Genomic DNA, 24,929 nt, shown 5'->3' with positions numbered 1-24,929 from the left:
TTATATTTATTTTCAAAGAATTCACTTTTAGATTTGCCTGCTTTTTTTTTTAGTTTGGTTTTATGTTTTATTTAGTTTTAGTTTAATCTTTATTAATTCACTCTTTTCAAGTTTTCTTCAGTTAGCTTCTTGTAATATATTTTTTTTAATTTCACAGAATGAGTCATGGACACCTTTATTTATAGTCTTTCTTTGATAATCACATTTAAAGTCAGACATTTTCCTCAGAATACCACTTTTCTTCTGCCCTGGTAATGGTGGTATGAAGGGTCTTTGATTTTCATTTCTCTTTAAATGGTTTGTATATCTGCAAGTAATTTTCAAGGTAAACTATAAATAAGACATATGTTCAAATCTGTGTAACTTCTGACTATATTTCAATAATATTATTAATAGAAATGGAGTACTTCTATTTCCACTGAAAATTTCCGTATATAATATATGAACATATTTTATATCCACTTAACTTCATCTACCATAAAAAAAATGATTGAAGAGAATATAGGCAACATATATTTTTAAAAAGTAAGTAGGTAAAAAGTAAAAATAAAAAAAAGAAAAAATCATGTTCTCTGTCTTAGTGAAAATATTTTATCTGTTCCAAAGTCAATTTTGGAATATACCTGCTCATCCCTTTGTCCTCACCTTTTCTGCTTCCCTTTCTTTAAGTATGGTTCTTCAGGTGGTATTAATCAATTTAATATTAAGGAAATATGAAACTCCTGGAAAAAACCTTAACCATTTTTCAACCTTTAACTCTCATTACTTTACATACCATTCAGTGTTAGGTAACATTTCTTCTTAGACAGGGGCTAACAGGCTTAGAGAAAATCTGCCAGGAGCTTATTGTGAGGCAGGTAACAAATAAGAACTTGTTCTTCCCTCTGCAGGACCTGTTCTTATGCAGAATTCCACCCACATCCCCCGCAGGCAGATATGTTGTGCAGTAGATGGTCAGCCACAATCATCTGTCTTCTCCCTTCAGATTTCTCTTTGTGTGCAGACCTACAGGAGTACGTGCTGTGGTGGGGCACTGTCAGGGGTGGCAAGCTCGCAGTGACCTCTTCTGAATTACCATTCCTGATCATAATAAGGTGTCCATAAACCTGTTGGTTTTGGCACAGCAAGTTTTAAAATTTTCTAGAATCTTTTTGCCAGCAGAGGCAGACTTAAGCTTTCAGTGAGAGGTGGTTGGGAATGAATGCAACTCGCTAGGAAAGGTTTGTAGTCAATGCAACCTCTTGGCATAAAAAAAAAAAGGTATAGTTTTGTTGTAGCCCAAAGGAAACTAGGTTCACTCACCCTGTTTTTTAAACATTAGTGTATTAAGAAGGTGATTTGTGCGTAGAATGTTTCTTCCTTTCTTTGCAAGCCAGTTACAAGAAGGTCCCCCGGTGCTGGAGCCTCATAGCCAATGAATGTCTAGGTCCTCCGTTGAAAGAGAGTCTGGGAGAGAAAAGAAGAAGAAGAAGAAAGGGAAATTCTGATTGAATTCCTCTAAGTTAGACATCACCATCTATGTTTTTTAAAACACCCCAGGCACCTAGAAAGTTTAAAAAAAAATTCACAACTCTTTTAATACATATGTTGCAATGGTTCAGAAGAATGAATGCAAATTACTTTGGTATATGATATCCCTTTGCGAGTAATGTTTTTCTAAGTAAGTAATCAATTCACAGTTCTCATTTTACTTGACTAGTCAGCAGCACTCAGTGTACAGTTCATTCCTTTTTCCTTAATACATTTTTTTTTCACCTGGCCTCCAGGAGACCACACTATTTTGGTTTTCATCTTACTGCATCGGTTTCTCCTTCATGGTCTCCTTTACAGAGTCCTCCTCAACCTACCTGTTCTCCACTATTTGATGTTCAAGTGTCTTACAGCAAATTTATTTGTTCTCTTCTATATCCAAGCTCACTGCCTGAGTAATTCCCTCCCATCCAGGGTCTCTGTGCTAAAATTGCCCAAATTTATAATTTTAATTCATAGCTTCCTCTCCCAAACTCCTGTACTGATTGTTCAACTTCCTACTTGATATCTCCACTTGAGAACAGTTGACCCTTGAGCAATATGATTTGAATTGCACGAGTCCACTTATAAGCAGAGTTTTTCATTAAGTACCATTGTCCTTTTGTAAGTGTTGATTTTACATCTATAGATTCAACCGACCATGGATGGAAAGTGCTTTTTCCAGCCCTGGTTTGTTGAATCCATAATGCCAAAAGCAGAGTGCAGAATAAAAGTCATATGCAAATTTTCAAGTGTGTGAGAGTGGAGGGTGGCTCCCCTAACACCTTCATTGTTTAAGGGTCAACTGTATTCGGCCTTGGATACAAAACGAATTCCTCACCTTCTACCCAAAATTTACTTCAACCACCGCTAGCTCATGTGATGACAATTCTATTTTCCAGTAGCTCAGACCAAAAGCATGGAAATAATCTCTGATCACTCTTTTTCTTATTCCTTATATTGTGTCCATCAGGAAATTCTGTTGGTTTTGCCTTCAAAATATACCTAGAATCTGAGCACTTCTTACCATCTCCACTGCTGCAACCCTGGCTCAAGCCAGCATTATTTTTTACCTGGATTACTGCAATGGCCTCTATCAGGTTTCTTTGTTTCTACTTTTGCACTCCTGTAGCTTATTCTCAACACAGAAGCCAGATGATCATTTCTAAACATAACCAGAGCAGGTCACTCCTTTGTGTAGAACCTTGCACTTGTTCCCAGTTTTGCTCAGCATGAAAGCTAAAATCCTAACAGTGACCCTCAACCCCCTACTTATTCTGTCTCTCCATTGTGATCCCCATGTGCTTACCTACTACCATATGCTCCTCTTTGCTCTCTGTTATGGCACACTGTGTTAGTGGCTGCTCCTTGAACACACAAGACACATTTCTACCTTATGCCCTACCTTCTCTCCTTTATGTTTTCTAGCTGTTCCTGCTGCCTGGAATATTTTTTCCTCAGATATCTATGTGGATAACTCTCTCACCTCCTTCAAAACTTTCCTCAAATCTCACTGCCTCAGTGAGGTGGACTCTCGGTCCGCTACTTGGTATTTCGGTCTTTCCCTTCTTATCTCTTTGAGCATTCTAGATCCTCTTACTTACCTCTATTTTTTTTTTTTTTTTTATGATCTACAACATGTATCATCTTCAAATTCTCTACATATTGTTTATCTATTATGTTGATTTTATGTCTATATAGATTGTTTGATTGTATTACATGTGTCTCCTCTGTTAGTGTGTAAGCTCCAAAGGGCAACCATTTTTATCATTTTCATTCGTTTTATTATTTTCATATTGAAAACATCTATAAGAGTGCTTAGCACAATAAACCCTCAAGATTGGTGATGTGAACTAAGGCAGCATAGCAGTGGTAGGTTAAAGCAAGTGGATCCATAAGTCATTCAGGAGGTGGATCAATAGTTATCGCTTTTAAAGAGTAATTAATAGAATGTGAGACATGAGAAAAGAAAGGAATTAATGTTGATACTAAGATGATTGTTTGGTGATATTATTACACACTGGATAGGAATCTCAGTAGGATAAGATGGTTTGGGGGTAGATGATGAATCCTATTCAGGTGGCTGTACGCTATTGTGCTAAAGAACACAGAAATTAGTGGCATATATGGGGCTAAAATGTAGATATAGAGGCATATATTTGGAAATCATAAAAATACAGATGGTAATTTAAATCATGATTTTAAGTATGTACAGTGAGAAGAGAAGGCTTGCTAGAAATATAAAGAAAAATATTTATGTTTGGGAAAACAAGTGGAGCTTAAAAAAGTTAGTAAGTTTTCAGAAAGTGAGAAGAAAAATGTGTATATTATGGAGAAAGAAATCAAATCTTTAAGAGATGATGAAAATAAAAAACAATGAATGAAAATAAGCCAAGACTAAAGAAAAGAGAAAGAAAACAAAATTGATGAAAAGAGGAGGAGGCCAAAGAAGATAGGATTTCTAGAAGACAGTAAAAAGGATGCTAAGTGTCTCAAGTACTAGTTAAATATATGTATAATTTATTTCAAAATACAAAAAAAAACATGTGTAATTACTATATAGGAACATGATAGATGGAATTAATTCCCATTGTTGAAAGTACTTTTGTGTGGTAGGGAAAGAGAAGCAAGTGCCAAACGAATGCTTTGATAACACAAGCCTCATCCAAATCAGTACTATACAACCTACATGAAATATTTCATGGTGTTCTGGTTTACTAAAGATCACTTCTTAAACACACACACACACACACACACACACTCATATCAAAGCTCACGTTTCTCATTCAATACTCCTCAACTGGAATGTTCCTTATGCTGCATTTTCTGTTAAAATTTGGACCAGGGAAATTACTGTTATCATTATTATTATTTTTTGTCCAAAATACACTGGAGAGAGGTTTCAATAAAAATGGTAAGTAACAAAGCGGTATTGTTCCTCTACTGTCTTTGACAATTTTTTAGAAGGTATTTTGATCTCAGTTTCTTGTTACCTCCTATACTCATTGTGACATTAAAAAAATTTGCAAATGTAAACATTAAATCAGACTTTCTCTTGATGTACACCAAATAGTTGACTCTACATACCTTCCCTGCTTGCTTATACTTTGAGGAACAGATTTATTATGTGAGCAGTCTAATTATTGAATACATGTTGAGTAAAATAAGGACTAAAAATTAATTGTTTACTTTGGGAAAAAAAGCTTCCCACCAAGAGATATTATTTGCCTCAAAGTAAATTCCCTTAATGTTTCTTGAACCTTTAGCAAAAATCATACTAGAAGAGTCACATTTTCCTTTTGTAGAATCCTTGAATAACTATAGAGCCTGAGTATTTTTAAAACTGTGAATACTGATGCCTTATCTATACATGTGATGTGCCATGTTTTGGTAAAATAGGAGAACTAAGATAGTATAAAGGAATTCTTAACACAGTGAAGTAAAATTTTATAGCACCAGACATGGACTAACTGTCCATCTATGATAAAATAATTAATAAATATTTATTAAGGGTCAGATGTAATTTAGGTATTAGAATATACATTGAACAGGAAGACTACAAAAATAAATAAGTTTAACCATCTTCTATTAAAACATTATGTTTTAAATTTGTTGAATATTGATGGAGTCTCAGGCATTCTGTTTCCAAATTTTTTAAGTCCATATCTGGAACTATTATCTATGGCTTTTCATTGACTGTAGAAGTATCTTAGGAGAGTCAGAAGCTTGTGTTAAAATTAGTAGAGAAATTTTTGTTTCCTTTCTTTTCTTAATATTAATGTATTGCTATCATAATAGTATTAAGTTAAGCAAAGGATAGACATTGCTTATCAATAATAAGTGATAAGTTCAGAATAATAAAATAATTTTTACAAAGATAAAATACCTCTGAATTACCCTTTCAATAATAAACATGAACCCAAATAAATTGATCATTTGTGACACTCTAAATAATCCTCCCCACTCTTTGATGATCTTTTACTGACAAGAGTCTGTGTGTCTTTGTTTTTTATGTGTTTATTTTTATTTTCTTGAGCTCACATGAGGTCCTCTTCAACTTAGTCGCTTTCTCTCTCCCTCATCAACTTTGCCTTTCTCTCTTTCTCTGAATGTTAGGAGATTCCATATTTGGTATGCCATAATGTCTAAAAACTTCAATTTAGGATTGACAACAATAAAGCAAGTTTCTAGAGTTGCTATCAAATGAAGCCCTGTGTTTTCTAAAATTAAAATTATGAACAAAGTACTAGAAGAATAAAAATCATAGACTCAGATGTAAAATCACAGTATTTAATGAGACAATAAAGAAATACAATTTGAAAAGAAGTCATGGCAGATAGCAGACTATTCATCATGTTTTTCCAGGTTTGGTATAGAAGAATGAGTTTGTTCAAAGTAAATAGCTTTCCACCTGGGATTTAAAAACATCATTTAAACAATAAATAAATGTGTATGTGTACATATACATAAATGTATAGATATGCAAACATACATATTACCTACACAAATATACACATATACATATATACATGAATGTGTATGAATATACATATTTAATAATCTATCAACTTATAAAACAAAAATGAGTTTTTTTAAATGAGAGATTTACAAAAAGGCATATATATAGCTGTATATTCTTTTAAAACTATTTTAAGGAAACTAATGAAATCTGAAATACTATCAGAATACTCATCTAGTGCACATAGCTATGCAAATCTTGTAAAGTACTAGAGACTTCTCTTTGTTTCATTCCTTGTTTTATTTTTAGGTTTTCATTTTGTTATCAGATATGTTTTCAATGGTCTTCAATGTATATAATTTCCTTACCTTTACTTGTGCTTTGTTTTGTCTCATTGGGAAACTGAAACATTGTTGACATTATAAGAAACAATAGCATATTCATCTAGAAAATAAAGGAAAAATTTATCCTTTAGATCTCCAAATTTCTATAATCCGATTATGTCAGACAATTACAGATACAGTGCGTCTAGTCTCTTCAGTATTTTGCAAGAGAGTCAGTCACTTCTGTTTTCTGAATCCAAAAAATATCACTAAAATTTAAGGCACTTGATGAAGTGCATTCAAGTAGTTAATGTTCACTGGAATTCAAATACTTCTTGACAAACTTTGTAAAACATTCACCAGGAAACTAATAGCACTAACAATCCAGGGAAAATTTTTATGGTCCCTATAACATCTTAGTAACTTATATAGAACCTCATCTATCAACATTTTCCTATACCATTTCAGAATATTGCCCACTCTTTTTCTCAAATCCAAGTTAATAGAGGTAGCATGAAACGGAAAGTTTTGCCATTACAACAACAACAACGACAACAATAAAAGACCTGAAATAGTTCTTATTTCAAGTTAAGGGGTGGGGAGCTCTTGCACATTATATCAAAAGGATTCTATGTGTTGAAAAACACCAACTAACTGGAAACTGGTCCAGTCAGAGGATATATCATGAAGTAAAAAAAAATCAATATATAAAACAAAATCATTTGTTTTTTAGTCTTCGTAGACTGAGGATGATTTTGGATAAACTGAAAGCTCAGGGAATCTTAGATATAGATATCATGTTCGATAGCTTTAGAACGTGGTTGCTGCTTCCCTACCTTTTTCATAATAATCATAGACCATGACTGAGGCTGGCTGAATGTTGGACACAAGGCTGCTTTGCTCAACAGAGAAAGTGAAACTATTTACTGTACCAGAAACCTATAAAAACACAAATTACAAATAGAGCAGATTTGCTGGGGAAAAAAATCACTGAGCAAATTATCTTCAGAAATTCATGATCTACCCAATTAAATAGATCCAAGATATCAATATCCTACATAATCTTAGATGATGATGAAATAATGAGTTAGGTAACATTAAATTGTATAAAAATCTATGTTCCATGGCTTGTATTGAGATGCAAGGGATTTAGTTGAAAGCAGGAGAGTAATACAAGCATTTATGTGAATGGTAACGAGGCACACATAGAAAAGATGACTTTAAAACTCACACCAGCCTTCGTTGGAGTTCATGTCAAACTATAAAAGAATTATACATCTACTCTGGACCAGACTGTGTTAGATGCCATGAAGAATGAAAAACAGGTAAATTAGTCTCCAAACGTAAGAATTATCTAGTCATATAGTCAAGGCATACGTGACATAACATTGGAAGATGATCAGTGGAACAGAACACCAATCATCTTTAATGTCCTATATGTGTTTTTGACAAATCCTGTCCTGCGTGTCTTTAAAAAAGGATTATCTAATTACCCTCTCAAGAAAAGAATGTCACGGAAGAAAAGTTATTGCTCAACTTACATTTTCCAAGTAGAAAAGAACATGGTCATTCTTGACTTCAGTCTTTATCACGTGGCCATTGTTCTCAAGCTTTGAAGATATTGGCAGGGAGGCATGGGGGATAAATATTACAGAGTGCCATTCCAATACTAAATGTGTCATAATTTTTATTTAACCAATTGTCAGGATTATATCTTATGACATGTTCCCTTGTGCCATGATGCTTTCATAAGCACAAGTAGAAACTAAATAAAGAAATAGATGATAAACTATAAAGAATAATGACTTAATTACTACAAATGAAGAATATCATCCCTCCAGTGTTACAGCCAAAATAAAATAAAAGTGTGAATTGAGAATAAGTTTGTTTAAATGAAGCATTCTGTAGCTCGGTTTTGTTAACCAATTACTTCACTATTGTTTGTGTGTGTGTGTGTGTGTGTGCTGAAACTGAGCTTCTGTTACTTACCTCCTCAATGGATGACATGACTGGAGTGAATCCTGACAGCATTTTTACATCAACAAGAACCATATTGGAGTTATTACGGATTCCAATGTATCTGAAATTTAAGAACAAAACACTAGTTTAGACATCAGTCTAGAAAAGTGACATCTTGTGGCAAGAGTGAAGGGCAAATAGTTTCTAATTGGCTATAGGTCTGGAAGCAAAGCTGAAGAGGAAAACACCTGAAGAAAGTCATTCTAAGACATCTGAGAATAGGGACAACGAGAATGATAACGGATGATACAAAGCAACATACGCTGATAGTACACATACTTGTGGTGGTCTTAGGTTTGCACAACATGAAAAGGAAATCTTTGCTTAAAAATCAGGATGTTGGTAGAACCATAGAATAGCCATGTCCCTAAGAGAGCTTTCAGGTTATGTCCCTAACTCAATAACATTGTTGGGACATGAAGTTAAGAGTTTCACAAAGTATCTACTTCTGATTTTAGCTCTTGTGTTCATGAGATTATCATTTGGAAATCCTAAGAAAATCCTCCAAACTAATTTTACTCAGTGTTTCCTCACATATTAACTAAGGTTAAAACTCTTTGGCATCTATATATTATATTTTAATTTAAGAGAATTATTTTGTTTTTCTACTCGGAAAAATAAATATTTAAAATTTTGCTCTGTATAGTTATGCAATAAGCACTTGTAGGTTTTCTCTTATCAACCTACCTGTGGTTGTTTTTAGGACAAAAAATAAAACTTCCATCGCCAAAAACTGACAGTATTTCCACACACAGACACACAGACACACACACACACACACACACACACAGATATACATACAAATGGAAGCATTGCTGAAATATTGGTGTGGCAGAAGCTTGCAAATTATACTTGCATACAGTACAAATTTTACTTGCCTAATTTTAGCTCTGACTTGATTAAAGTGTACTAAATTGTGATGTCTACACAGAGAGCTATAAAGTGACTATGCTATAGAAATTACACACCAGTAAGTGAACTCATCATGATTACCATTATTCATATTTTGTTATTCTGCGATTGTTTAAAATAATTTTTTATATATATTACTCTGTCTCTAACCTGGGAGTTGATAGTAAAATGGGGCACTTACTTGACAGACACTGTCAGGTCAAAATTACTCCGGAATATATCTGAAGAGTTTTTCTTTGCCATCTTCAAGGAAAGGGAAAATCCAGATGCCTTCTTAGGTAGTAGCACATTATACCTAAGGATAGCCTAGAAAAGAGCAAATTATAAGAAAATTCATCTATTTATCCTGTAGTAAAACCTGAACTTATTGTTTCTCTTATTTCTTTATCAATGCACTTTATTTTAAATCTTTGCTATACAAGAATAACACTAAAATTGTTTAGTTTTCAGAAGATACAATAATCTTTAACATAATTTAACAAAAATATTAGAATACTTTCAAACAGTGACATTCCTCTATTCCTCAAAAAATCTTCTCAGTTACCCAGTTATCTTTAAGAGTAAATATCTCTTCATTAAATAACTTGCATTTTAAGCTATTAAGTAGAAATTTTAAATGAGAGAAAAAATAAAGCTAATCATGGAAACAAGCAAAATGATAAAATAACACTTCACATATAACCGAGTAGACAGTCTGACTTTTTTCTGGCAAACATTCATTTCCCCCTCAGGTAGATTTCTGTTACCTGGATAAATACACAACCTTGCCCTTCCACATCTACTGTGTATTGTCCATGTGCTTTTGTTAGCTCTGAACGTTGGACCAGTAAGCGGTTGTCACTGTGAACCTGGAAAATCTCATTGGATTCTTCACTGCTAAAGGTGACAGTATTTTGATCATTAGAGAAGGTTAACTTCAGGTAGCGGGTTATGGCAAGAAGGCAGACAGCAGTGTCCTGCATAAAACAGTACAAGCAACAATCCTAGTTTTGTTATGCTGTAATATTAATCATAATTTAACCTTGAACTTTATATGAATTCATATGAATATTCGTAAGACATGTCAGTGCAACAGCAAGAAGCAATGTTCTAAAGAATAGAAAAATATATTTGCTTGTGCTGATCATTGCCATTTAAATTAATTTTCTTCCACAAATCTTAGATTTTAGTTTTCTAAATGATTTTATAAAGTATAATCTTTGATGCTGAAAATAGTGCCAAATATTTTCTAAAAATTAAAGGTGTTATACAATCAGGCTGCCTTGGATAATGCTTATACACAATTATGTTCAAAGATGGGAAGTCAGAATCCAGAAAGGATGTTGGGAGATTCACTAATGTATGGTTTCACTTAGAAACTAAGACTGAAAAAAGGTAAATAAAGAGGGAAGTAAAGATTTTTCCCATGGTAATGAAACTACATTTCTTTGTATTAAAATTTTTTTTTCTGATAAGACATTCATCATTGTTTTTCATAATCACTTCTTCTGTTACTCATTCATTTTATTTGCTTTTCACAATATGCAGACCACAGAAATAGAGAGACATTTCTTCTTAATTGGTATGTGGTTCATCCATAGTATCATCAGATATCTAATTTATCATCAAGACTGATGCTTATGACAACAATTTCTTCTAGACTTACATTCTATATTTATTGTGTGAATGGAGATATAAATCAGGCATAAATTCCTTGAAAAGGGGCTTCATTTTATTCATTTGTATATAGTGAATTCTTAGTAGAGTGCCTGATACACAAGAATTGCCCAATAAAAAATTGTTAATTAAATGTAATAAAACTTATAACAGGAAATATTCCTCATCTCAGAAAGTGTTTTCTATAATTACCTCTGCTGTCTAAATTATCGTAGAGTACTGCTTTTTGCATTAAATATATTGTTATTAATGTCAGACTCACGCCAATCACCTGAGTGGAAGAGAAGCCTCCATGGGAATTCATCTGTTGGGCAAGCCACTGCACAACCTTACTAGCATAGGTGAGATTAGGCATTTTCTGGGAAATGAGAGCCAATAGCACATAACAAGTCTTCTCAGTCTCAGCAGAAGGTGCCCAAGGAATAAAGAATGGGGTTGCTTCTGTCTTAGGTTTCTTTGCTCTTTCCCAGTATATCATGTTATCTGAGAGAAAGGAAAAAAATTTCACACAGTCTCTATGAAGAGAACTGATTAAACAATGTAAGAATACTGTAAATATCATTATTGGCCTCTGTTATGGGCTGGATTGTGTCCTTCAAAATACCTATTTTCAAGCCCTACTCCTCAGAACCTTGGAATGTGACTAATTAGAGATGGAGCCTTTAAAGAGGCGATTAAGTTAAAATAAGGCCAGTATAGTGGGCCCCAATACCATATGATTGGTGTCCATATCAAAAGAAGAACCGTGGATACATGAAAGGAACACCAGGGATGCATGCACACAGAAACAAAACAAAACAAAACAAACAAAACTGAACATGGAGAGGGAAGATGACTTTCTATAAAATAAGAATAGAGGACTCAGAACAAACCACACCTGCTGACACCCTGATCTTAGAATGCTAACCTCCAGAACCATGAAAAAAATGAATTTCTGTTGTTTAAGCCACTCAGTCTATGGTACTTTGTTATGGCAGCCTTAAGAAACTGATATAGTTTTAAATAGCAACTTCCTAAGGTCAAAAATGGTATGTAATTAAGTTTTACAAGCGGTTTTAATGGCATGGTCATTATGCTTGATTTTCTTTATTTCACTCATTTACGAAGAAACTAGGGGGGATAAAAGCAGGAAACAGAAAGCCTATAATATTCTTTAAAGATAAAAGTCCACTCAAACAACAAAAAAAGAACAAACAAAACAGAAACAGATTTGTAGATGCAAAGAAGGAGCTGATGGTTGCCAGAGACGGGTGGATGGGAGTACTGGATGAAAAAGGTGAAGGGATTAAGAAGTACAAATTGATAGTTACAAACTAGTCATGGGGATGTAAAGTATAGCACAAGGAATAGAGTCAATAATATTGTAATAACTGTGGATAGTGCCAGGTAGCTACTTATCGAAGGGGAGGGGTCACGTTGTAAATTATAGAAATGTCTAACCACAGTTATGTATACTTGAAACCAATGTAAAATTATATTGAATATCAACTATTATTGAAAAATAAAATTAATAATAAATAAATAAACCCAGTTAAAAAAAAAAGCCACTTGGAAATTCCATAAGAGAAATACAAACATACTAGTGAAAAGGGTTCCTGTATGATTGCTCACTAATTTTCCTCACTTTATTCTCAAGGCCATCTTCATTAGCAAAAGTGAATAATCATATTTACTTATTTTTGTAGCAGATTGATCGAGGATCTGGAGTAAGGATTCCACTTGCCCCTCTTTTCCAGCCAATCCAAAAGCATAAGCTAGCACTGCATGAGTATAGCCATTGGTGACACCATTTTCCAGTGCCTCCTCTAGACAAAAGAGCCCATGTCGTAGAATGGGAAACTAGTCATAAAAAAGAACAATGCATTTTAAAATAATCCCATGAATATAGATTTGCTGAATATTTAAACTAATTATTCTCTATATTACATAATGTATCCTTGAAGTATATTTTACATACAAACCTGTTTTTATATACACATGCATTATACTTTATACATATCATTAAAATAAATATTAATGGATTACTAGTATTTAAGAAATGAAAGTTAGGTAGTATGAAAATGGCAGCTTCTATATCTGATCAGTCATAGTCTAGTTAAAAATGTAAATTTCTTCTATGCAGCAAAGAATGTAAATTTATTTTTACACCTAAGATATTTCAACACCTAAAATAAAAGCTTATATTTCTAAAGATGATTTCTGAGATATGCTGATGACCCTGAAATTTTCTAGTATTTGATTTAGGAGTAGATTTTGCAATCAGATAATTTGACCTTTGGATTGGGAGGTAGCCAACACTTAAGTTGAAACATTTGCACACTGAATTGGTGAGACAAACAGAACACAGGTTACGATAATACTTAAAGTACGGGTTCTTAATCTGAATTTCATGGCTGAACGTCAGGAGATCTGTAAATACCTGAAATGGTATGAAAAACTTGCATACGTGTGTATATGTATGCTCTCCCTAGGGAAAAACTCAATAGTGTTCATCAAAGATTTAGATGCATGAAAAAAGTTTTGAGTAACACGAACTTAAAGAGAGGTAATGAATAAAGTGTTCTTTTGATGTTTCATTGAGTCTAAAAATTTCAAATCACTCTGAATCTACAGTCTATTTAATAAATGCATTCAGCTGACTGAAACTAAAAGATGATAGGCATCCTTACAGTGAAATTGAGCCCGGCTTCAAGAAATGCTCCAATGATATATGCAGTGAGTAAAATGTCCTCTTCATCTCCACTCTAAATACAAAGGAACAATGAGTCATACAGGATAGTAGAGCACAAAAGAACAACTATTCTTCCGAAGTGAAACTAGGTATGAAAGGAACACTGGAGCAACTACTGTGCAATTCATAAAATTAAATTAAATGGTAAATTTTAAATTAAATGGTAAATAACCAAACTCTCTGAGCAAGAATCCATCAAGATCCAATGCAATAATGGAATAAAACATACAATTAATCTCAAGTATACTTAATGACATATATAATTGTATTATGTGGCCTGGAATTAAGCTTTAATTTCAAACAATTCATATGAAGAGTCATATTTTACTTTTTTTGGTATTAATTTGAAAAAGCAAGCAAAGAATTTCTTATGGGATGGAACAGAAAGTTGCTGCGAAGCTTTCTGAACATCTCTGGAAAAGATCCCAGGAGGCAACGATAGTCAGATCTTACAGATTCTTCCAGTGTAAACTTAGGAAAATATTTATAAATGATGTGGTTTGCAAACTGACTGTACATAAAAATCTCTAGGAAACTTAAACATGAAATCAACCAGAATCCACAGAAGAGATTCTGATTCAAGAAGTCAGGAATGAGATATAGAGAAATAAATTTTAATGGGTGTTCTAATGTACTGATGCAAATAATATCCAGACAGTATTTGAAACCCACTGATCTAGTATAAACTACTTGTTTTACCTATTTAAGCAAAAGATGACCCTCTCTTTTCTTCAGAAAAGAATATTTCTGAGGAGCTCTGTTTTCAGGATATAAATAATTACAGATGGTGGATACTAAAATAAAAAGTAGGGACCCAAAGAATACTTAAATTATAAGAAAGTTCTATCATCATTTCTCTCCATTGTAAGTTTTTATCTTTCCCTTGCTTCTTTCTTCTTCCCAATTCAACACACACACACACACACACACACACACACACACACATGCACACACACAATTACAGAAGAAGAATTGGTAAGATCAGGCAAACTGCAGTAGCGATCAGTAACGAATCCAACAAGAAAGATCTGGAGATGTTTGGAAGGGAACATGACAAATTCTGATTTTTTCATAGAGGAATAAATTGTCTTTTCTTTCAGGTCCTCCTGATGTAAGGGATGGGTTTGGAATAACATAAAGACATTTATATCCTACACTCCATAATGGTAAAGCAATTTGAAAACAATTCACATTAAAATTAAATACCATTCAGAGTTGCCATTCATCCATATTTTGAAGTGGGTAAGCTTTACATTAGAAAATCCAAGACTAAGAGTGGTATTATGAAGGACATAGAGGAAAAGTTCAGGATATTTCAGGGACATCAGGGCATGCCACAACATTATAATCAGGTATTTTGTTTCCAGGGGAACATAATAAAGGACACAGATGATGGGATGGAGGTGAAGGAAGGACATCAGAAGGAAGGGAGAATGCCTTAGGTAGTGACTTATCTAAATATGAACAGGAAAAGGGAAGGAGTGATTACTCTCAAGGACATACTTCATCTCATTTGGGTTTTGAACAAGGGCAAGCTAGGCCTTTATGTTTTGACTTGAGAGGTTATTGAAAGAGTGATCATTGAAACAATGTAAATTACTAGATACTATTGCAGAACTTTCTTGCCATACACAAGCTCCCCTCCCTTAACAGATTGTCTGGCTCTAAATTTACATTTCTTCTCTGGGTTCCTTTTCTGTCTCCTCTCCCCTATCTCCAGTTTATCTACTGACAGAGACTGGTTCTTTGGAAAGGGCTAAACACAATAGATTTGTGAGGAGTTATATCTAGACTGTGTTTAACATGTATGCAGTAGACTCAAAGGGGTAATATTCCCTAGAGGTAAAGAAAACAGGTAGGCAAAGGAGCAAGGAAAGCCTGCTTCTCTTAATCCCTTACCTCCCAGGCATTGTTAAAAAGCTTGCCATCACTTTTAAAGCAGCCATTGCTTTCCTGTTTGCTTGAAAGCCAGATTAAGGTCTGTTGTTGAACTTGTTCATCAATGAAAACATATTTCTTCATTCCTTCTAATGTCTTAAAAGTAAGTGCACTGAGCCTGCAGTGCAAATCACCAGTTAGACAAAAGTTAGATAAGAAAGAAATGATGATGCCAGCTACTCAACAGGTTCATTACCATTGTTCCCTTTGGGTAGTGGATGCATCTAATTTGTCCAAAGTTGACTGTAATGAGTCTTTATTGATAGTGGCTCTTTCCTTTGGATCAGTTAAATGTTTTGAATAGCAATATGTGAAAATAAGACTAGATAATTTCCAGCATGTTTGCACCCAAAGTTCTTGCTATACAGTTCATTAGACTATCCACATGTGGAGAGAGAACGGGTGTAATTGGATGCTTTGGGGCCTTATAGTTTTACTCTGCTGAATCTATACGGGACTCTGAGAAGTGCAGACTAAGTTGTAGTATTTTCCATGGAGTTAATAAGCTGTGGAAGTAGAGGGGCTGTCATTTAATTTGCCATGAGACTCGAGGTATATTGTATGAGAGTGGAAATAATCAAAGATTTCGTTTTATCTGATTTGCCTCTGTAAATTCACCTTGACACTCACTTTGTGTTTAAATCCCCAGCTAACTCAACTCCCTTTATTCTCTCATAAGCCCTCCTCAGATCATTTCTCCATTATTTAAAATAAAATGTTCATGTCTCACCATACGCTTCCTTTCTGATTTCTCTGCTGAAACACACTATAGGAGCCATCGGAGTTTTTGAAAGACAACTGCTTTTGATAACCTAAAATACAACATTGTAGAAAATTATTATTTTTTTTAATTTAAGAAAGTTAAAAGAAAAAAATGATGTAGTGAAAATTCTGTGTTTTGGTGTTAAACAGACATAAATTACTAAGATGATCATTTCAACTTAATTTCTGAGACTCAGGTTCTCTATCCATAATGAAAGAAAAAATTCTTCCCTTATTCGGTTTTAATGGCAAATAAATTACATGTGACTAAGCCTAGTTCAATACTTAACATTTACTAATTGTTTAATACTTTTCTGTTAAGGTTATTTTACTTCAGTGTTATCTTTCTGAAAAGAAAACCCCCTAAAATTATACCCCTGGACTTTTTCTTAACATCACATTTTACAAGGTTTATACATCCTTTTTCTACATTCAAATCCAATCTCTTTATTGCATTGGAATACAATCGAAAGACAAACACGGAAGTTGATAAATGAACCATTTCTAGCTACTATTAAGAGCAACAACAACAAATAAGGAAGCCTGGCAAAATTATAGGCATTAAAAAAAACTGAGCTCATATTTGGAAATGTTACAGTTTTGAATTGTGAAACTTAAATGACCATTCAGGTATTAAAATTAAAAAAAAAAAAATCCCCAAATGCCAAAACCAAAAAAAGAAAAAGCAGCTCAGACACAGAGTGTGTCAGTTCAGATCCACTTTTTCCCTACGAGATCACCTCATAATAACAACTTTTTGAAATCTGGTTATCGGTAATGAGTGATTTTATCTCTCATGGGCAGAAGTTACTTAAATCTTCTTACCACTAGATAAGGAAAATAAAGCCTTAGATTTAACTTCCTCTGTTAATTGTTCAGTAGATTCCAGATAGTCAAGGACATAGGTATCAGATGCGAGTAGAGCAATATTCTGTTCTCCAGATCCATAAGGCATTTGGAGAAGATTCTCCAGATTCTGCGTTGCAAGTCCTAGAATATCCCCTAGAAATAGGAAAAGCAGAAGGTTATCATTGCTTAAAGCTGGCATCTCAGCATTAATAACTGTAGATAAAAGTCACAGGGGAAATAGAAAATGTTAAAAATTGAGTCTAAAAGGTGGAAATAAGGAATATTTTTCTGAAGTAATTCTAAAGAGGAGATAGGCATAAAGGGTGATGTTAAAGGGGTTTCTGGTATGAAAGTTATTTCTGAAAACTTCATTACTAAAGAAGAGCAAGTGAAGAAAATGCTTGCTTGCTTGTTTTTGTAAAACTAACCTTATGAACTATAAAGTATAATTCATATCTTCCTAAAAAGTCTTAATGATAGACAAAGATATTTAACTTTTGTGAAAAAGATTTCTCCTATTACTGAGAAAATGTCCAGCACCTTTAACAAGCAAAGATTATTCTGATTCTCCAAAGGGAAATTTAATATTTCAGATTAATGGGCTGTAATAGAACTCTTTGTTTTCCAAACACCAATTATCATCTACCAGAACAAGTGTTTCCTAGGGACGGAGATTTGAAAATAGTATTGTAATTTCCTCAGATCCCCTACAGAAGCAAGCATAGAGGATAATCCTCAACAATAATTCTCTCCAACTGATATCATAAGAAAACCTCTTTATCCTGTTATTTTTAAGAAAGATTTTGAAGACTACCTCAATCAAAAATTTCAAATTGTTTTGAAACACAAAATTTAACCAGCTTACCCACAACAATGTAAAAGGCCCTGGCTGATCCTTCTACCACATTGTTTGGTAAATCCAAAATTATCTGTTTGGAGGCTTTGGTACCTGGAAAGAAAATATTGATAAAATAATGTGATGACTTCCTTTTATAAAAAAGTAGCAGAAGTTTTGTAGGACAGACATATTAGGAAATGTATTCACCTATTTATTTTTATTTTAAAAGTTGCTTGTTAGAAGAGATGAAATTGAGGTTTAAATTTAGTTCAAATAAAAATACATTCAGAAAATGGCATATAAATCTGTGTGTTAGATAATGACTCCTATTTTCCATCAGTTTAATGCCTAAATTATTTATATATAGGAAAAAATGTAAAACAAACTACTGACTATTACATATAAAACAGTACATAAAAAGATAAAGTTTTGAGAGTCCTATTAGGCATTAAAATTATATCATAATCATCCAGATAAAACAATACTCATGATTACCATAAAAGAGGCAATTGAGGGGCAATGATTTATCTATAACTTGTTTCATCCCAAGAGTAAAAAACCAGAAGTTACATTATGTGCTATTTAGGCATAACCCTGATTTCCCACTGTCTAAATTTATGCCAATCATATGACAAAAGGAGTTAAAAATATACAAGATAGGAAAAATAGGCTGAGGCATACTAATGTTATGGGCAAACTAAAAAAAAAAAATCTCATAAATAATTTTTGTTTGCTAAAATTATATAATGAAGATAGGTCATGAAATAAAATAATCCTCCAGTAGGTATTTAGAATGAAATCACTGAGGTACTCAGTACATCAAGTGGACTAAAGTGGAAGAAAAGAAATAAACTGACCCCGTTGATAAATTTTTGTTAGAACTAATTGGACCACTTAAAAGATTCCCTTACCTTTAGTACAGATAAGGAAACTTTCAGTCTTTTCTTTTTCAATACCTTCAGGCTGTCAAAAAGTAAACAAAGACAAGCACAGAATAATGAGTCTGGATCATCCTTCCATGAAGGCAAAGTAATTAAGCATCAGTTTACATAGGCAGGAAATGTTTGTCCCCAGGAGAAGATCCATTCATTGCCCTCTTCTGTTTATATCAGGAAGCCACTATACGTTACCAGCCCCCATTTGGGGCTGTGTGTTCTCATAGTTTAGACAGAGATAATATTGATGTCACTGTGAGATTCTCTTAACTCCTCCAATCCTGTCCGGCATTTCCAGTAGACAAACAAAAGCATTTCACAGAGTAGAAACATGCAAAGAGGTGAGGTGAGAATGCTCTACCAACTAACATCGGTGGTTTTTTTTTTTAGGACTATGAGAACTACATAAGACAAATAGATTTGTCTTGGATTTCAATCAGTTAAAAAAAGGAAAGGAAGAAGAATAAGTGTTCAAGAAACATCACGAGTCTGGAGCAAACAAAAAATCAATAAGCCCGTTTCAAGTGATAAATTTTACTAATCTGGGTCAGGTATTAATTAGGTAAGGATGAACTTTAATGATGTTTTAATTAATTTAAAATGACATGTCTTGTGTCGAAAGTAACTGTAAAGATAATTTTTTTAAACAGTTAATCTATCAGATACTGTGACTTTTTTTTTTTCAATAAGAGTTTGATAGTTTTGTGTGTACATACCTCTACCAACAAGCTTCTGACCACAGTATCTTTCCAGTTTAGATTTCGCTGCTCAGTTGCTCCATTAGGGCAAGCACTACTCCGTTTGGACTCAGCGACTACAGTGATGTTCATTTTACCTGGAAGATTCCCAAACATAAGTTGAATTGACAACTGGCCCCCTCTGTAGTGGGAAATGATGAGTCTGAACTACATCTTGAACTGGAGAAATGAAATTCTATCATCTTTATGCTTAGACCAAAATAACTTGTTCTTTCTCCTGACTGGACATAATTTGGTATGTTCTGTTTTACCTGTTTCAGGATTCCTTGAATTAAATAAGCAATTTGTTTACTTAATTAGAACTCAAGAAAGTTTAAGGAAAAATAATAATTCTGCAAATTTAACTAAGCCATTTCCTTGATATTGGTTTTTATATGACAACCAATTGGTTAGATATGACAGTGAGGGATATAACATTAGATAAGCAGAGCTCCTACCTTTTCATAAGATCAAACAAGCAAAAATAGTAAAATATGACATAGTTGGAAGGGTATTGGATTTAAATCAAGTACTAGCAAGGAATCAATTATTTTTAACTCCCTGTGATATCATGGATCACATAATTAATACTAATCACCAGTTTCCTTACTTGCAAAAATTAGAAGATTGAAAAACATAATTATTTTGGTTTAATGTTACCTATCTACCAATATATTATTCTTGCTTTTTGTTTGATGGTATATTTTGTTTCATTTGTTTCTTTTTTAGAAAATCTTTGATACTCCACTCTTAGAATGATGTCCTCCACTTAATACTATAAAACTATACAAATGAGTACAGTATTTTATCTCAATTGCCAGGGTAAGATTTTTAAAGACATTGTGTAGTTAGAAAAATTGAGAAACTTAAGATTTAATAGGAAAACTAGTCTTAGAGAGATCAACATCACAGATGAACTAAAATAATATAATAAACACACTCTGTTGCTAAAATAATATAATGAATATGAGACATGAAGTTAAGGAAATTTTAATGATCCTTAATTTTTTTAATTAATAATAATGAGTATCATGCATCTATAACATCTAGCATTGTTTACTAGACTCTTTTAAACTCTTCCCTTATATGTTCAACAAGATACTTTCAAATTTATTTTTTTAATGTAGAAGATAATATCTATGCACCGAGACAATACTCAGTGTTTGATCTTCATCCGAGTGTTCAGTGTTTTTGGTGTCTCATGGCATATTTGGTAAATCTACAAATCTGGCAATTGCGGTTGAGGAGCAATGTTTGTATAGGTGATATGGGTTCATGATGACAGGTGAAGAAGCAAATGAGAAGTGAAGGAGCTGGTCAGCATTAATGAACATACGACCTTCATTTGGGATAATATATATAGACTCGATAGGTCATGCAAATTAGCATTTATATTGTATTTTGATCACTTATATTGATCATTGATATTGTATTATGCTTTTATACAAATGAAGGGTGGTTTTACTCTACACAGACACTAGCAACCAGAAATTAGATTAGAAAAATAGGATTTTTAATTGAGAATTTTTAAAAAGAATTTTAAAATGTGATGGAGGAAGTTATATTTGTGTAGAGAACTGAAGGAAAATAAAGAAAGGCCGTAAAGATGGTCTGGTTTTCCATGACAGATGGGCATAGACACATAGCTGCTTACCCAATTTCTTAGGCGTAAGAGTCCAGACATATGTTTTCCTCTCTCCAGCTTGAATAATCTCACTGCCATTGTTTTTAGGGCTGTTGATATTTGCCTCAAAATTCTGAGATGCTTCCAGTTGAACAGAAATCTAAAAGAACAGTCATGGTAATGAAGGCGGCACTCTAAATACGTTGTTCTTACTATTCCTTCCATCTTGAGAAAATTCTGCTCTACTTATTTTGTTTTAAAATAGCAAAAATAAAAGAAACCAAATGGCTCTTCTCACAAAAAAATAAACATGGTAGAACACATATCATTACGAAATGACATTCTCAAAGCAGTAATTAAATCATCTCTGTGAATTAAAGGACTACAGAAACTAGTCATCGCTTTATAGTAATATTATTCATTTAAGAATAAAAATAATATTATAATATTCAAGGAAAATGTTAAGAATTCTTTTGTCCTTGTTAGATTTTTGTCTCCAGGGAGCAACTTACCTCTACACATGTATTCAGGTAGCTGAAGACATTGACAATCACATCAGATTGTTCATTTTGAATGACTGAAAAGGGTAAGGTCATTTCAACAAAGAAAGATTGGGAGACTTCCAGGGCAATTGTTGATGAAATGCCAAAACCAGCTTCTCCATTCACACAGAAGCCACTTGTCTCCCATCGAGTGATAGTGTCAGGGATGAGAAATGAAAGATTTGCTGAACCTGAGGAACTGCAAGGCTAGATTTTTAGTAAAATGCATTTTTTTTTCTAATCCAGGAACCCAAATTTAATCTAGAGCAAGCAAAAAAGTATTAGCTGAAGGTTAAAAATGAGCTATAGTGTTTGGAAAGGCATTAGATAAAAGTCTTGAGAGTTATATTTCTATGAAATTTAACTTTCAAAAGGTCACATTTCTTTTAACATCATATTTTTTAAAAAAAATTTGAAGCATTTTACATCTATCTACATAAAATTAATAAATGAGAAACAAGGCTGGAGAAAAAAATTAAATATGTGGTCAGTACATATTATATATTTTACAAATGTGGTTCTGCTTCATATACCCAGAAATAAAGCTTCATAAATAATAAAAGAAAAAATAAAAATAAAGACACATAGGAGAGAAAACTGTTAAAAGCTCACTTGACACTGACGAGGTCCCATATCCATGTCTCTGGAAAGTTTGTTCTTATTGTTTCCGTTATGGCTTGTTCTACAGAGTCAAAACTCTCCTGCGTGACTTCACCAGGTATAAGAAAAGAGAAATGCTTAATTTAGAGAGAATAAAAATACATGTTTCAATGACCCATACCCATAAGCTATGCCTTCACCACACATGTTTAGTGTGAAGCAATACAGGGATTTGCTCCTCGGGCTCATTGATAATAAATCTCAAGCTTGGCATCAACATTTTGATGCTCAGATCGCTCCTATCATTAAAAACAACAACAACAACAACAAATAAACAATCAGCCTACATTTTCCACCTATAGCTAGATTCAGAAAAAGTGATATGTATTCACTGAATCTAGTTTCTCATCTAAAATCCTGGCTTCTGTCAGAAAGCACTCTGGTGCTTGCCAACGCCACCACACTCACGTTGCTTTCACTAAAGCTCCAAATGACATTAATGTTGTTAATTCTAACTTGGCCTCTAGGCTATGTGTGATAGTCTTATAATCACTGTGTCCTTTTCAAACAGTCACTTTTGTTAACTTCTATCACACAACATTCCTTCTAGTTTTTGTTTCATCTCTTTTTGTTGCTCTTGTTTTGCCATTCTTGTTTGAGAATGCAATTTCCTCGCCTTAGACATGCTCCTAAGAGTTCTGCTTTAGGTCCTCTTCTTACTTGGCACTCTCTATTATTGATACCCTCACACATGGCTTCGTTACAATACTTATGCCGAAGTCTCCTAATCTGCGTCTCCCACCCAGACCTCTTTTCTGAGCTCCACGTTGGACACGCAACACCCTTGCACACATTTCTTTTTAGATGCTTTACAGACATTTCAAATGACACTGCTCCAAAGATACCAAAATCTAATTACTTAACCAATTGGAAATTTAAGAATTTTCCTTGACCCTAACCCCTCACATCATGGATTTCCTGTCATAACCAACTAAATGAAACAGCTTAAAAACAGCCTTTTTATAGTATAGTCCAAGCACCTTTGTCTCTCAGCTCAATTACTAGCTTTTAAAACATTAAGACAGACCTAAACAGCCCAAGTCCTAATCCTTTTTTCCACAGAGCAGCCAGAGATACTTTTGAAATCACATATTAGATTGTCTGCTTAAAACTTGCCGATAATGTATTATTACATTAAAATGAATTCCAAATTCTTTAAATGCCTTATAAAGTCTTCATGGTGTGTCTGTTTATCTCTTTTATTTTAGCTGTCTTTATTCTTTCCCTTGAACCCTACTTTCTGCCATTCTGAGTGCATTTAGTTTCTTACCTTATTTTTCATAGTATTCCCCTCTATGCTTGAAAGGCCCTTCTCTTTCTTTTCTTTAAATTTATTGGGATGACATTGGTTAATAAAATTATATGTTTCAAGTGTACTGTTCAATAACATGTCATATGTATGCCTTTCTAACTCTTTTTGTGGTATATTATCATTCACCTTTCAGGATTTAGTATAAATGCTACTTCCTCCAAGAGGACAGAAAAGGCCCTTGAGAAATTTAGATCTCTTCTATTGATCTTATTACCATTTGATACACTCTTTCCAGGTTTTGTAAATTATCTGTTTCACTGTAAGGCTTCCCTGTTAGACTAAAAATTCCAAAAAAGCAGAGGTTAAGCCATTGCATTTGTGATATGTAACTACATTCTTGGCCTCAATAAATGTTCAGTGAATTAATAAATGAATAACTGAAGAAAGAAGAGATTAAAATTGATGACTTGTGAGTTTCAGTATATTTTATTTCAGTACATTTTATTCAACAATACTAAAAAGTTTAGATCTTTCTGATAAAGTTAAGTAAGTATGGTTTAACCTAGTAGCAGAAAAGTAGATAGCTTCAACCTCTCGAGAGGACTTCAAAGTAGTTTTAACTTCTGGACCCTATAGGGCCTCTTGAATTCACTGAGTCTACTCTTGTAGAAAGTTACGAGGTCTTTCATTTTTCTCAAGTGGGGTTTCTAATATCCATTTTCAAGATCAGCCCCACTTCAGTTACTAGACGAATCTCAATGGTAAGCCAGAGAGATTTAAGGCATGTTCAAGTATTTTTAGATCTGAAATACAGCTTTTATTTTAGTTCTGTTCTTATGTCCTTGTTTCATTTTGCTTCCCTGATGAAATTTCTGTATTGGAAATCTGCCTAATTACCTTTCTCACCTAAGATATAACTGAGTTTTGTGCTTATAGTCCTTATATCAGGAAATAGACTAGTATTTGAATATAATTCTCTGATGTCAGCCATTTGGCTTTCTAGGAATCAAAATATCCTCTCCCTTGAACTCTTCGAGTTATGGTCTCTATATAATAGTGTATAAGGTTCCCCATAAGGATACCTCATTCTTCTGTATCATACTCATTTATGATGACTGTCTTCTCATATCACCACACATTGCCTGCTCCTACATACTTCTGATATTGTGATCTACCAATGAAA

General features: G+C 33.5%; 1 protein-coding gene across 1 annotated transcript in view; it reads right to left on the bottom strand.

Moving 5' to 3' along the window:
* Nucleotides 1–510: 510 nt before the first annotated feature.
* The window catches only part of LOC107501673 (ovostatin homolog 2-like), a 44,606-nt gene continuing 20,187 nt past the window's right edge, over nucleotides 511–24,929 (bottom strand). Inside the window, exons 18-36 of the mRNA XM_036237698.1 lie at nucleotides 22,447–22,543; nucleotides 21,805–22,033; nucleotides 21,323–21,452; nucleotides 19,648–19,766; nucleotides 18,908–18,959; nucleotides 18,024–18,107; nucleotides 17,135–17,311; nucleotides 16,278–16,359; nucleotides 15,509–15,665; nucleotides 13,548–13,622; nucleotides 12,552–12,717; nucleotides 11,150–11,361; nucleotides 9,969–10,178; nucleotides 9,404–9,528; nucleotides 8,281–8,371; nucleotides 7,833–7,901; nucleotides 7,128–7,230; nucleotides 6,337–6,412; nucleotides 511–1,446 (exon numbers count right to left, since the gene is read on the bottom strand). Coding sequence (XP_036093591.1) covers nucleotides 6,360–6,412; nucleotides 7,128–7,230; nucleotides 7,833–7,901; nucleotides 8,281–8,371; nucleotides 9,404–9,528; nucleotides 9,969–10,178; nucleotides 11,150–11,361; nucleotides 12,552–12,717; nucleotides 13,548–13,622; nucleotides 15,509–15,665; nucleotides 16,278–16,359; nucleotides 17,135–17,311; nucleotides 18,024–18,107; nucleotides 18,908–18,959; nucleotides 19,648–19,766; nucleotides 21,323–21,452; nucleotides 21,805–22,033; nucleotides 22,447–22,543 — 2,231 coding nt within the window. The 3' untranslated portion in view covers nucleotides 511–1,446; nucleotides 6,337–6,359. The remainder of the gene's footprint in view (nucleotides 1,447–6,336; nucleotides 6,413–7,127; nucleotides 7,231–7,832; nucleotides 7,902–8,280; nucleotides 8,372–9,403; nucleotides 9,529–9,968; nucleotides 10,179–11,149; nucleotides 11,362–12,551; nucleotides 12,718–13,547; nucleotides 13,623–15,508; nucleotides 15,666–16,277; nucleotides 16,360–17,134; nucleotides 17,312–18,023; nucleotides 18,108–18,907; nucleotides 18,960–19,647; nucleotides 19,767–21,322; nucleotides 21,453–21,804; nucleotides 22,034–22,446; nucleotides 22,544–24,929) is intronic.

Source organism: Rousettus aegyptiacus, unplaced genomic scaffold, assembly GCF_014176215.1.
Source record: "Rousettus aegyptiacus isolate mRouAeg1 unplaced genomic scaffold, mRouAeg1.p scaffold_m13_p_2, whole genome shotgun sequence".
Classification (NCBI taxonomy): domain Eukaryota; kingdom Metazoa; phylum Chordata; class Mammalia; order Chiroptera; family Pteropodidae; genus Rousettus; species Rousettus aegyptiacus.
Note: the sequence above shows the minus strand (reverse complement) of the source record. Positions and strands in the feature narration are given on the sequence as shown.